Consider the following 15,379-nt stretch of genomic DNA (forward strand, 5'->3'; position numbering starts at 1 on the left):
GAGAGAGAGAGAGAGAGAGAGAGAGAGTTATTTTGTAAGCAATTATTACGATGGTTGAAATAGTAAGCACCACTATGCTGGTTGAAGCCATCGTGTTGGTTGAAACCATTGTGTTGGTGGTTGCAACTTGTAGACACCATGTTCTTTCATAGGTTTTGAATGCAATCTTTTTTATTTATTGGATGAGAAGATGGATTTATGTATGAGATTTCAGGATAATGAACCTAACATAAGGATCAAACGAAGGAGCCTTGAGCATTGCAAACCTTGGTATGTTGAGACTCAAAGTCATGAATGCGTGTTGCTACAAAACATACATAGACTTTGACCTAGCCTGAGAACCATTGAATGACATGTGATGCTATCATACTTGGACATGGCTTCATGGAGATAGGTGCCCATGTCTCATAGCTAAATGTGCCATCTATCAACCACTTGGATCCTTATCGTATGTTGCAAGGGCAAGCAAGTTTAGCATGTTATTTTTGTGTTGGAGCTAATGATGACAAAATATGAAGAGGGGAGAGGAGAAGAGTGGAGATGAGGAGAGAGAGCACAACTAGAGAGCATACCACAAATGACTAACGGTACACTAGATTTAATTAAAATTGTAGAATATATACAAACCCTTTTAGGTTAGGATTAGGCATATAACCCTTTCCTTTATAGCACTCTATTGGGTTAGTGCTATGCACATATGATCACATGATGCTAAGCATGGTTTCTCAACACCTTCCCTCAAGATCAACATCATGAAGTAGGCCTTCCCTCCAGATGATGATTCTAGGGAATCAAAGAAGGACTGAGCATTACATTCAATCACACCCCTTCAATGGTAACGTCCTTCCTCTGCTTCAAACCAAGAGCTTGTCAGTGTTTCTCGAAAACCCCTTTACCAAGTGGTTTGGTAAAGATACATGTTTGCAAAGGGGATCGTGGAGGCTGGGGGAGAAGGAGATGGCAAGGAAGAGGAAGGAGAATTAGGAGAGGATTTCAAAAGCAGCGGCTTGCAAGTCGGTGCAAACATCGGCAGACATTGGTATGCATGTCGGCATAGGCATTGATATATAAGAATGCCTTTATTGACATGCATATTATGCGCATTTTGCCATCTATACGAACACCTCCTCCGCTCGCCAATCGTACCGATGATTTTTGTGCCCGCACCTGCGAAGCATCGCCAAACAGCATCGAAAAGAGGGCCATGTCTTGTAGTGCTTTGAAAATTGGGACTACCAATTCTTTAGTATTTATGCTTTCATTTGAACTCGTCCGATCCCAAATGTCTAACCATGTTGCGAGGTTCCTAACATACATATTATTCCTAGCTTTTCAATCCATGGCTCCCAAAGTGTCTTGCAAAGGTAATTCTCAACTTGGCCCCTCTTTTAGAGCCATTTGATTACCAGTAGAAGGGGCTTGCTATGACTGCCCCTCAACCGCCCTCAATGCATAGAAAACTGGAGCAGAAAGTGTCCAAACTATATTCAGATTGTCGATCAGGAGTTGGCTTAGCTTTTGTTGAGTATCTTCCTCACGTCCTTGTTGGCACCTTTTGATTCCATCTGATGAGAATGGATCCCTTATGAGCTTGCGGTATGTCTCCTTCTCCACACCAGTGAGAACAAGGCTGGCAAAGTAAGTTGTGTTAGCACTTAGCCCTAGTATGGCCTTGTAGGCTAGTCTTAGGACTCAATCAACCCTTAGGTCAACTTCACTGGTTGAGGCCATATAGGCCACCCCTTTGTACTTTCTCACTATCCATTTGCAAGTACTTTGTGTTCCTTCAGCTTGTTGTTTGCTTCCTTGCATTCCACTCCATTTCCATTACTTCCCGCACCCAACAGTGGTATCAGAGCAGGTTCTTTTGCTCCTACCTACCTCCCCTCGTGTATGTGAATATACACTTCCTCAAAGAGAATATCACAATTTGTATAAACCCAAATGATCATTCACCATGATCTCAAGTACTAGGAACTTTAGGTGGAATGCTAGTCCTTTGGAGTATTTAGTGTAGATTCCCCCATACTCATAAAATTAGATAGTGCTTATGTCCCAAAGAACAAACTTATCTGGACCAAGATCCGCTCTGAAGATGGCAGCACCTTTGGATATGTACTCCAGCCCCAGGCTTTTTGCACATTTCGATCTAATGAGTCCCCACACATTTTGGACCCATGGACAGCCCCACAGTAAATGGGTGAGGTTCTCTGCAGCAGCTTTGCATATCGTGCATCGTTCAACATGCAACCACGGCACATGGCTGCCTATAGGGAAATGCCCACCTACTATTCTCCAGAGGAAGAAATTTACCTTGTTGTAGGGTGTGGCTTTCCATAACCGAGTGAACCTACCCCTCCACGTGAGTTCCAAGTCATGCCTCAGCCACCTCTCACTAAGCCTCTGATGCCAGTCTTGCTTGTAGGCAAGGAGCTTATCTAACAGCTTCACGCTCAGCTTATTCAATGGGATGTCAGTCCCCCACTCCCATTCCTCTACCACTGAGCCATGTGAGGGGTGCGTATTAGTTGGCCGGTCATGCGGTATTCTTTGAGCAATTTCTCCCATGAAGCGTGATTCATCATAGGACAGCTGAAATTTTGTCACAATCTGAGGCATGGATAGCCACTCATTCGAGTATGGGTCCTAAATGTCCTCCCAATTGTGTAATCCCTTCGCATCTATTCTCCCTGCAAGGGCCTCATTCCCAACAGCAAAAAAACCACCTCCTGGCCAAGCAGCTTGCCACCAAATTGACAGCCTATTTTTGAGTTGTCCTGTAAAAAGGTTGTTTTGGAGATTGCCATGCAGATCAGTTGGTTGATAGCTTGTTGGCCCGATGAGGCTGTTAGTGTCCGTCTGTAGTGCGATTTGTATGAAATGTCCTTTGGGGCCTTTTAAGTAATATAAGAGTAGACCACTTTTAATAATAATAATTTTAAAAAAATTTAGATAGTGCTTTTTGCATATCATCTTGTACTTACTTTAATAATCCATTTGATTGTGCCATAATAATGATTCTATGGTACAACATTGAAACCATTATCTCAAGGTTGCTCTTGGTGGTATAAAATCTTTTGTATTTTTCTTTTTTTCTATTAATACAATTTTGCTCTCCCTTTTATTAGTTTTATAAAAAAAACATTGAGACCATTGTGTCTCAAGGACTAATCCAAAGCCAACTATCAATAGGGTTTGCCAAAGTGCTTGAGAAAATGCTTAGAAAGTGCTCGCATTTGGCCTCAGCCGTTGAACCCAAAGAGTTAATACATTCTCATTAGGCACTTTTGTCCATTCTCTTTAGGCACTTTTGTCATTTACACAGTTCAAGAAATACTTTGCGATTCTTTGAATCCGTTTCTTTGTGGAATAGATTCTCGCTTCAAGTTCTTTGTAGTAATCTTATTCCCAACAAGAAAGGATCTAAGGTGCATGAAATATTTAATACAATTTTCGCATTACAAGAGGACTCCATGCAGCCCTGTGAATCTGCCCTCTCGATCTCTCCCCGATTTCTTTAAGTGATCTTCAGGCTCTCCCTCTCATTGAGCTGTCAGGGCATCGAATGTTTTGAAAAGAGGCAGGTGTGCTTACTACTGAGTGAGATTGGTCGTCGAAAACGTGATGTGCCCTCCTCTGGGTTCGGTGATAGCAATGACGTGAGTGTGTGGTGGGTGTTTACGGTCCAGTGAGGAGGAGAAGCCGAGGGATGACGAGAGAATGAGCGGTGAACCGTGGAGGATACGCGGAAGGAAAAGATTTTGGTCTTCGAGGTCCATCAATCCATCAAATATGGAGGATTGTCGTAATCAATGTTGAAAAACTCAAGAACAATTATAAGTCGAGAAAGTCTTCGTGGATCATGCGATTGATTCGAACTCATCGAAGTTAGCAGAAAAATTTGAAGCTACGGAATCACGAATGAGAAAGAATCTGCTGGTTCCGTCTTTGGGGGCAGGCACTGCGGCAGCAATGAGAGATTGATATTAGAATCCAGCGATAAGACGCAAGCTGATCAGCAGGGTGGCAGAACAACGAAAGCTGACGAAGCTCTGGCTATGGAGTCATGTGACTGATGGGAGCTTTCCAAGCACCCCACTGAATCTTCTTTTTGCGGTTGTTTTCGACACCTATTGCCATTTTTGTTGAACTGATCGTCTTTCATTCACAGTTCAACGTTCAAACTCGATATATATCTGTCTAAGTTGGATATGTCCATCACCGTTCATGCATAAAGTACTCCGAGCTTTCTTTTGTTGCGTTTGTCAATGCTTGAATTCCGTCAATGGTTGAATTCTATTCACAGTTCAACGTTCAAACTCGTTAATTATACTTCTAAGTTCGACACATCCTTCACCAATCACCATTCACTACAGTCCGCACTTTCTGTTGGTTGCGTCTGTCAATGCTTGAAGTCCGATCTTGACCTTCGTTATAAATGCACTCTGTCAACGATCGTCGACTGGTCGCCTATACCTTTAGAGCCATTTGTTTGCGTGATCACAAATTCATGATCTCGCTGAAATTTTGGGTATTGTCTTCCCTCATCCATCCGTTACCAGCTTCTACCTTGCATGCAGCATCATTGAGTAGGCACTTGCTTCTTTATTTAGCGGCTTTATCATGAAATCATGGATGTTACTGTTCCGTTATTCACTGCCATAACTAGAGCGGAGCGGATATGCTGCGCTACACATTTATGCTGTGCTGTGTCTCCACCTTTGTCCTTTCCTTCTTCGACCAAACTCTCTGCGTTTCAATCTTCCTTGCTTGCTTGCTTTCTGCAAAGATCTCCGATGTTATAGATGTTTGTCTCTTGTCTGAGAGCTCTGAGAGTCTCTGAGCAGTGAGGTCCCTCACAGTTCTGAAATTCAGACATGCCATCCCCGCTGCCCAGGGTCCCGATGGCAGACTGCTTTGAAAATGCTTCAGTCGACTCCCGCTTCGATCGCCATTTGCCAGGTTCCATCGGGGTCAGGTGAGTCCTGAGAATTGCTGCATCTTGCAGAGCTTTCGTACCCCACCGGATCGGGTATATGCGTTAGAGAGACTGCACAATGCACATGAGAGAGAGAGACCTTTGCGATAGGAATCTGTCTGGCGTCGAAGAGAGATTGGAATTTGCGAGGAGGACGCGTGCCCGCGGCTTTGCTTGAGGTGGAAGCGTCCTTGACTCCTTTCCTGCTATCAGGCTGGACAAAAGACTGCGCTGCACTCATCCGGAGCTCGTTACTGGAGAATGATGCCTTCAAAGGTGAAGTTGCTGCTGCTGCTGGATGTGCAGCCGTTAGAGACAGCAACCAACGGTTGGAAAATGCAATCCCAGCAGGGCTTCGAAGGCCATGTGAAATTGTTACCTATTTCGATAACTTTCCAGTGACAAGCTCGCGAGCTCTGCAGGCCTAGTGCTGCAGAGAGCTCCGTAGAAGCTGAGACCTAGGATGAGCGCACTCCCATATATATTGCAGCATGTTACATGCTGGACGGAGAAGGACGACTCCTGATTACTGAGTTGAACCTTGGCATAGTTTCTCAAGGTGACTGGATAGATGCTTGCAGCGACGCGAGTCAATGATTTCCAACAGAATCATAATAATCGAGCTTTACAGCTGCAGGGAAAAACTGAGACGAGATTGGATCGATCATCCAAAGTAACTAACACAACTTGTGTTGATAATCCATCGACTCATCCACCATCTTCTAATGCCTGTCAAGGCTTTTTGTCGTTGCAGCTGAAGAAAAGCTTTTTCTGCAAACTGAAAAGCTTTTGGAAGTGATCAAATCGGCAAACTGGTGCGACGCAGCTATATAGCTGCAATGCTCCATCTATGAGCTTGTTTGTTCTACTTCTCCTTTTCTCTCTCTCTCTCTCTCTCTCTCTCTCTCTCGATCTCGATCTTGACCACCGTCCTAGTGCAACGATGATTCCTACCTGTAGCCAGCTAGCTCCTTCCGAAGTTGGTAGCCCAGCTCGTAGACTAAACGCCAACTGAAGCTCCTCTGCTGCTAGGCGTTATGCCTTGCTCTTCCCTCCCCCTCCCACCTCTCCTTCCTTCTCTTCATCCCTGATCCCCTCCCCCTCTTTCAACCTCCCCATCCCCGCCCTTCCCGCAAATCTAGCCTTCATCCTAGGAGAATCCCTCCAGGCTCCTTAAAACAAGTCTTCCCTTGATTTCACTCCAGGTCCTGCTCCTCCCCGCTTTCGTCCCCGCCCCTCCCGCCCCATTTCTCAATCAGTCAATCAATCACCGCACCGGAACCCCGCAGTAGTACTTTGCGCTTTCTTGCATGTGCTTACCTCTTCAACTACCCGATCGTCCGTGGCCTCTTCTCTCGATGAGAACAAGTCATTTCCGAATGCGTCGAGGTAGGTTGCGTCAACTATTCCTTCGTTGGCGACTGATTGTCTTTGTTTATGTCAGCAAAAAGCCGTAAGAGCTTTGGTCTCTTTCACTGCAGGCCGAAACAAACAATCGTCCAGTCTCGCTTTGCGAATTTATTCATTGCTGTGTATTATTACGGCAGAGGGGACTTCGTCCGCGGAGCACAAGTCCCTCAACGCATGATCATAGTTCCCCGAGTCTTTCGAGAAACGGTCGTCAAGAGCATCACTGATAATGTAGCATAGCAGCATTTGAAGGGCGCTGGGAGCACGGCTCCTGAGAAGCTATTGTGCTCTAGAGTACCATGGCGAAACTCAGTTCTAGCGAAAAGGAAAAAACAAAGATAAGGGAGAGAAACAGGAGATCGATAACGACGAAGATCTTCCAGGGCTTGAGAAAATACGGGGGGTACAATCTGGCACCGAGGGCGGACATCAACGAAGTGTTGAGGTGCTTAGCAGCGGAAGCAGGATGGATAGTGGAGGAAGACGGGACAACGTATAGGGTTCAGGTAAACAGTACGCAGGTTTTGCGTTGTTGATGTTTGTAATATTTTGGTGATTTCCTTCGTAGCAGAGACACTTTAGTTTGTAACTGGTTTTATCTAATTCGAATAGGGAACTCCCTCTTTCCCCGTGAGGCGAGAAGCTAGCGATTTCTACAAGATGTGCATCTGGTAATTGGCGAGGCTGCGTTGTTTTGTAGACACGATAAGCTGCAGAAGCTTACGATTTGTATGTGTTGACGAGGCTGCGGTGTGTGCATGGGACTGGGGAGAGGTTGGAATTGGCGGAGGGTGCGGGGAGGTTGAGAGGGAGTAGTGGCGAAGATGGAGGAGAAGGTGGCGTTTTTGAGAGCGAGTAGTGGCTTTAGATGGCGAAGGTGGCGGGAGACGTAGTGGCGAAGATGGTTAACTGGTTCGTTGATGGTGTGAGCAGGCAGCAAGAGGTTTGCAAGCAGTCGGGGGCGGCGGAGCAGCGGGGGCGGGAGGCGGGCGGGCGGCGTTCATGGGCGGAGGCGACGGCATGGGGGGCGGCGGCGGGGGAGGAGGCGGAGGAGGTAGTACGCTGGGCATGAGCGGCCTGCTGGCGGCGGCGGGCGGCGGGCTATTCAGCCTGCAGCAGGCGGCGGCGGTGGCGGCGGGAATCGACGTGGCGTCTTTATTGGAGATTCCTCGGGGGGGCGGCGGCGGCGGCGATTGTAGCACCACGGCGTCGCCCCGCCGCCAAACCACCAGCGGCAGCTTCTTCTCCGCCACTCCCACGCCCACCAGCTCCATTTCCTTCTTGCCCTCGGCCTCACCCTTCGCCTCCCCCGCCTCCAGCGACGTTGCGCCTCCTCCGCCCTTCCCGTCCTCCTCCTCCCTCCCCCTCCACCACCCTACCTCCGCCAATTCCTCCTTCTACTCCGCCGCCTCCTTCCTCCCCCTCCCTCCCTCCTCCTCCCCCCCCCACCTCCCCCTCCTCGATCCCCTCGACTTCTACTCCTCCTCCACCCCCTCCTCCTCCCTCATCATCAGTAACAATAACCAGCTCACCCCGCCTCACCCACACCACCCGCCCCTCCCCCACATCCTCCTCCACCACCACCTTCAACTTAATAATCACGATCACCTCCTCCTCCAGCAACAAGATCATCCCCCGCTTCACCCGCATCAGTCCGCCGCTTCTGCTTCTGCTTCCCTTGGCCCCATTTCCAGCAGCATCTTCCACGCTTCCCACCTTGGCCATTCCCGTGCAGCTGCCGCTTCCGGCCTCGGCCTCCCCCCCACCTTAATGATGCAGGTCCACCCCTTGCTCCAAGAGTCGCGCGCTTCGAATCACAACACTCCCATCGGTTCTCCACAGCGCCTTGGCTGAAATCAGTCGCTGGTTGTCCTTTGTTTGCGCACCATATCCCAACCGTCTCCGCCCTCCCCATTCACCTTTCTAGCCCACCTGCTTGGGATGGCCCAACTCTCTACTACCTCTGAGTTTTAAACGATCGAATGACTTCTTTTTGTAAAGGCGAGCTTGTTTCGCTTGTACAAACAGCAAGGCGGCAGCTGCAATCGTCTTGTCACTTGTATCTTTTGTGATCTGAACTCTTACATCTATTAAGGTTCGAGTTTTGGCTTAATCTAATTCCCTACTAGCTACACGATGGCTTCGTATGTTTGCCAACAGAATTCCTCAACGATCTCCCTAACTGTACATGACTTCACTTTGACACGTACTATAAAGAAAAAGGTGTTGCGTTTGCATTTCCAAATAAGACTAACCTATCTTGATATGGCAATCACAGGCCCACGCTTTGTTTGTCATGAATGGGCACGTTGCTGGAGCCACTATGCTGGCTATACAACGTTGAAAGCAGTTGCTTTGATATTGGAATCACATGTAAAACTTCGGCTGAGTCGGGGGAACTTCATAACCTTTCTCCTGAGTTATATATTGCATGAATGGCTCGACGAAATTGGGTGGTCTGTGATCATCATGTCCATTCAACAAGAATCGAGGAAGTGTAAAATTCTGGTTTGACGACCCGGGTCCAAAGCAGCAAGGACACCAATGTGCGAGTGCAAGATTTAGACGAAATATCTGCGGAATAAGTCGTGCTTATATATTGCTTCACTCAAGTTGGCTTCCAAATTTCAATGGGATAGCTGACTTGCTGCTAATGATCTATGCCCTTACCTTTGCTTACAACATTCTAACATTCTGTACTCGTGTGTACAGTTTTGTAGTCCTATGGCAATTGGAAGGATTTGTTAGGTGAACTTACCGATCGATGACAAATAGTCTCCCGCATCTATAATATGTATAGTAGTAAGATGCCTTTTGTGTGGCCTCTTAAGGGTCTCACGGTCTCATTCTAACTTTGAACATCTCTTTGTTAAATAGGGTTTCAATTAAGTGATGAATGTATCACATTGTGAAACATACAAGACTCCCCAATTTTGAAGTTGTCATCAAGAGTCCCAAACATAATTTTAGGTCAACTATTGATATCTGAGAATGCTTGATTTGATTATAAAATACTCTATTTTAAAGGCTAATTTTAGAGGAAGGCAAAGTTGAAAAAACAATTGGATTTTGACGACATTATAATACAGATGGGGGAAAATCATTTTCAAGAATTTAATTGTAGGATTTTGGACAAAAATACAGATCATTAATAAGAAGCTTGTTCAACCTTCCAAAGTTTAGAGTACATACATGAAAATTAAGAGTCAAAGATTGTGATATTTTACCCCAAGTATGTAAAGCTACATATATGAATACAAATATTTACCTTGTGTTTCTTTTCCTCATATGAGTACACATCTATATGCTTAATGGCACAGTTTGTATCAAAGGGGATTTTCATCTTTATGCCATTTCATGTAGAATTAAGTTTGGAATCAACTTTGTCCATTTTTAGATATCATGGTAATTTGTATTCTTGAAACGAAGGCTTGTTTAGTCATAAACACATTAATAGGATAAAAGTAATTGCTTGTTTAGTCGTAAACACATTAATAGGATAAAAATAATTGCATACACTTGGTGCGACTGTGCAAAAGGTGGCTTGAAATCCTTTCAAACCTTCCCCTAAATCATTCCTTTGTCATATCATTTCCAACTAGCAACCCTTGAATCCTTATTCCTCTTAGCATATTGTTACATTCCAATCTTAATTTTTGTTGCTTTAACTCTCTTCTTATTCTTCTCACCATATTGCCATGCTCTAATCCCAAATCTTTGTTGCTTCAATTTCACAACTGCAACACTCTTTTTCATGGCATCCTCTCATGGCTCCATTTTGAGGATTCTACCAATAAGTGTAAAAGCTCAAAAGGTGCACTGAAGCATGCGACAACTTGTGAGTACAATGGCAACAAGACTATAGACATAGAAACATCAAACTAAATGTGGGATCAAGGAGCAAGGTCTGTTGACCTGTCGAGTGTTCTGGACTCTATTCAGTGCACCTGTCACAGTTGAAAAATGTGTCAAGTTTGATACAATACATCCGAGATGGTCAAGACATGGATTACTTAGTTATTGCAGTTGCATGAGCCTTAATGTTTATGAACCCATTTGCAAGGCTTCCATTGCCTTTGCTGCAAGAAGCTATGCACAATGTGCATGAAAGGTTAACACAAGAATGAATAGCATATTAAATTTTATACTTTGTGATGGTGATTATATATCCATTTTAACTTCATATAGCTTTAATATAGCCATCTTAAATTTGTTATAAATATGACCATCACAACTATATTATTGTGAAGGTGCACAACAAGACAAAGCACCCATAGACGTGCACATGGACGCGTTTACTGAACTAAATAAAAAACTTACAGGTGCGTTTATTTGCGCGTCTATTTTTGTGTCTAGAGACCCGCGCCTAACAGCATGTCTATACAGTAGACACACGCGCGTATAGATGCTTAAATAGGCACTCTGCTTAAAATTTTAAAAAATAGACAGACGCATCGTTAAACACGTCTATAAACATGTTTTTAAACGGTCTTATAAATGTGTTTATAGACGCGCAGATAGACACTTTCGGGAAGAGACAAACGCATATATAGACGCGTTTATAGATGCACTGATAGACGTGCTTTATAATATTTTTTTATTTATTTAGAGAATGCTATGTATGTTGTGTATGCTATATAGTTACAAGAATCCCATTTCCACATTGTGTAATTCAATTCTTACAGCCAACCGCATTTTAATATAATTCCAAATAAAACATTACAACTCCAAAACGCAATAAAATTGAAAGCTCAAAAAGTGCTTGTATGTACATATAGCACGAAGCTAAGCCACGTCATGTGGCTTCAAGTACAAAAAATAAGGAAGCTAAGCCATGTCATGTGGCTTCAAGTACAAAAAATAAGAGGAGTGTATATACAAGAGGCACGAAGGCAAGCCAGTGGCTTTAAGTACAAAAAAGAGTAGCTAGCACTACTTCTACAACTAATTTATGTTCTCCATGTCCTCGCTCCCTTCCACGCTCCCTTCTACGCCTCCTTCCTCATTTTCTTCCTTGTCATCTTGTGCACGGGCCTGTAAACAAGGGACCACATATATCAATGTATGAAAAATCAAATCTTTACTTATAATATTGATATTATTTAATTACTTTCAAATACCTCGGGGGCTGCTCCAGTAGCCTGGATATACTGCTCCTCAGTAATTAACCCGTCATGATAGAAGTACCTCCATGTATCTCCTCTGCGATGGTGGCAGTGGTAGGCTATCTCAATAGGAGTAGGGTATCTGCCCACGATCTCAAGCTGCAAGATGACACAATTTGCAAAGGGATTAGTACAAAGAAACAACCTCCTAATAAACTACATAAGCAATATAATTTGAGATCAATACTTACAAATTGGGTCTCCCATGATTCAACACCCTCTGCTCTAAAATGCACGCTTTCATATTGCTCCATCTGGATCCTTCATGCCTCCATGTGCTGTAGACTGGGGTCCTCCCTCGTTGACTTCATTGCTTTCTTCCACTCATGCTTGTGAGCGGTGTGGGGCGGGCCCCTTGGTGGTTGACCTCCCTTGATCCTGGCAAGCTTCGCTAGTGCCTGCCTCTTAAGCGAAGATCTTTTATTGCCAAGTATCGTAACAATCTTTGACTTGGCCCATTTATCTGTGAACTGGCGATTGGGGGGGTTAGGATACCTAGAGCAAACAGCAGCGAGGGTCTCATCAGCCAACCTCTTTGGCTGGTCTTTGAAGGGGATAAAGCAATCTCTGTAATTGTTAGCAATTACAGAGCGTATGAAGGCCATGATGTCCTTCCCCCGCGCATCCATCAAGATGCCTCCTGCCTGAGTGATGTCATAGAATATCGTACCATCACCCGGAGGCACATCTAAATCATCTGAATCATCATCGTCCCCACCGCCACCCCTCCCAAAGCATTGTGCCATGCATCCCCCATTGCTCTCCCTGCTACTACACCTGCTACTGTGTCGTGTCGAGCTAGTATGCTGGCCACTCATAGCTGGAGACTACACGGGACTACGATGTCACTCGTAGCTGGAGAACCGAGTCTCGACTACACAAGAGTATGTCGACGGCTCTGCGAGACAGAAGGACCTCTTGACGGCATGGGGGAAGGGGCATAAGATGGCATGGTAGAAGGGGCATAAGACGGCATGGGGGAAGGGGCATAAGACAGCATGGGAGATGGGCCTGTGCTGTGTAGCCGACTAGGCTGTGCTGACTCCACTGGGGTGATCTCAGCTGGTGTGGGGTGGTTTGGAGTCTGTAGTGCCGACTCCTAGGGGGTGTTTAGAGTACCCGTCATATACCCATATAACTCCGCAGGACTAGGAGGGTGCCCTAAAAGGTTATATAAGTCCCTAAAAATAGACTCCCGGAGATCAGGTGAGCCCGAAGCGCTTCCTGGCCACATGATGAACTGGAAAAAATAAAAAAAGATGATTACTGATGAGTTGAGAAGAAAGGGGAAGGGAAGAGAGGATTACTGTCGGAGCGCGTCTATAGACGCGTCTGATTAGTGCGTCTATTTTTGCTTATAACAGCGTGTCTATAGATGCGGCTCTCTGTGTCTGCAAATAGGCTAGACGCGCGTCTAGACGTGCCTGTAGATTCGGTTTTAGATGCGCCTATAGACGCGCTCCGACAAATGGACTTTTCTAAAAAGTAGAAAAGGACATGCGCCCGACACACAAACGTAACACTGATAACCAAATCATGCGTTTTTTGGATACAAGAAAGTACAAATCCAAAGAGAGCAAACTTCCAAAAATGATCAACTACAAAAAGACTTACCTTGAATAGAGATATGGAAGGTTCTTCTCCTTTTTCAAAGTTGCTTCTCTTCCTTGTTCGCCCTCCTCTCCTTTAAGCTTGGAAGTAAATGTGGGTGCCTTCCTCTTAAGTGTAAGCTTAGAAGTAAGTGTGGGTGCCTTCTGCTTAAGCATCGAACTGTGGATCTGCTAATAACGAAGCAAGCAAGCCGTGCGAAGTATGAGTAATGTGAAGAAAAGCGAAGCGAGTGCACTAAAAGCAGGTTTAAAAGCCGCGTCTATAGACGCATCTAATAGCGCGTCTAATTACATAGATCAGACACGGTTTTAGACGCGCACCACAGAACAGACAGACGTGGTTTTAGATATGCTTATAGATGTGCACCACAGAACAGACAGACATAGTTTTAGATGCGCCACAAAGTTTAAAATTAAATATTTGAAGAAAAGCAATTTTTTTTGGATTGTTTGTTTATAGGATGTTCTCATCTTCAACAAGTAGCTCCAGTGAGGATGAATCCCTCCGTATCCACCATCGCGAAATGTGGTTGGAGCAAAAAATCAAATATATGTGTGATCGATGTCGAGGAAACATGTATCGTGCACACAGGATTACACTCAATCACATCTCAAAGTATGGAGAATGGGATGTGACCATAAACATGGTAAGGGTTTGTAAGTTAAGGTTGATTGAGATACCTATGGGTGTTCATATGTTTGAGTTATGATCTCGTTTTAATTTGATACAGGATGCAGTGCCACACCCGCATATGTTGCCCTATGCTCGCCGTGAGAAGGCGAAGCATCGGTGATATGAGGTGGGATCTTCAAGAGGGATCATTACGGATGCATGGAGTGATGGTGATAGTAGCCCTCCGCCATTACCTCATGAAACCGTGGAGGAGGAGGTGTTTGATGATATGGTGCAGGATTTATATGTCCATCAAGGGAGGGATGATAGCATGGAGCAGGATGATATTTTTACTACAGCATCGACTCCACTGTTTGAAGGGTGCACATTCTCTGTTCTACATGCCTCCCTTGAGTTACTAAACTTGCAAACCATCTATGGATGGAGCAATGCAAGTTTGAATGCATTACTCAAGTAAGCTTTAAAGTCTATTTTGCAAACATGGTAAATTATGCTAGTGGGTCAATTACTCAAATGCTTTTCCTCATTTATGGTCTTCACGTGCAGGCTATTGTGTAAAATGCTTCCAAGGGAGAATAAATTACCGACCTCAAGAGATATAAAGGCAACATGTGACCTCTCTTGGAGGATTAGATTACAAGTGCATCCATGCATGTGTCAACGATTGCGTTTTGTTTCGTGGACTACATAAGGATGCAAGAGAGTGTCCTACTTGTGGAGAGGCAAGATATAGAGCAGATCTCAAGACTTTGGACGTGCCTCATAAGGTTCTGCGGCATTTTCCCATAATCCCTCGCATCCAACATATGTTCAAGTGCAAATCTATTATAGAGCTTATGTCATGGCATTCCTCCCATCAATCAACCGATGGCAAGTGGAGAACTCCCGCAGACTCTCCTGCATGGAAGCATATTGAAGACACATGGCCAAGCTTTAAGGAAGAACCTAGGAGCTTGAGACTTGGATTGGGTATGGAGGTGTGAACCCATTTGGTCTCAAAAGCACCTCATACAGTGTATGGCTAGTGATATTGGTGAATTATAATCTTCCACCCTCTATGGCTATTAAGAAAGAACATGTTATGCTGTCCCTTCTAATTCCAGGGAAACATAAAGTCAAAAATCCTGATGTTTATTTGGAGCCTTTGATTGACGAGCTAGAGATACTTTGGAGAGGTATCGAGGTGCATGATGTGAGCAGGCCTCCCTCGTCACGAGACTTCAACTGCAAAGCAGTCTTGATGTGGACGATGCATGACTTCCCAGGCTATGGCGGGTGTTCAGGTAAGCATTACACTTCTAATTATGAATAGGCAAAGGATGTGGCACCCTAAACCCACCTTCAACTCTTAATTGCAACTATTTTTTAGGTCTCACTACATCGGGTTACCATGCATGTCATGTTTGTGGTCCTTCGCTAGTTACCTCATAGGCAGACGCATTGAATAAGGTCATCTATGAGAATCACCATCGATTTCTCCCACCTGATCATCCTAGATATGTTGCCCCTTGGAATGAAGTCCTCCCACAATCACTCACCGCAGGAGATTGGATGAGAATTTGGGATGGTTCCACGACTCCTC

General features: G+C 45.0%; 1 protein-coding gene across 1 annotated transcript; it reads left to right on the forward strand.

Annotated features, from left to right (window-relative positions):
* The first annotated feature begins 6,681 nt into the window (after window positions 1-6,681).
* Window positions 6,682-8,242, forward strand: LOC147900707 (uncharacterized). Its single transcript, XM_087375712.1, has 3 exons — window positions 6,682-6,894; window positions 7,322-7,734; window positions 8,086-8,242. Exons 1-3 carry the CDS (start codon window positions 6,688-6,690, stop codon window positions 8,240-8,242), a joined length of 777 nt encoding a protein of 258 aa, XP_087231838.1. The 5' UTR covers window positions 6,682-6,687.
* The last annotated feature ends 7,137 nt before the right edge of the window (window positions 8,243-15,379 follow it).

Source organism: Dipteris shenzhenensis, chromosome 6 (genome assembly GCF_047967505.1).
Source record: "Dipteris shenzhenensis isolate YYH24624 ecotype China chromosome 6, Dip_SZ_1.0, whole genome shotgun sequence".
NCBI classification, from domain to species: Eukaryota; Viridiplantae; Streptophyta; class Polypodiopsida; order Gleicheniales; family Dipteridaceae; genus Dipteris; species Dipteris shenzhenensis.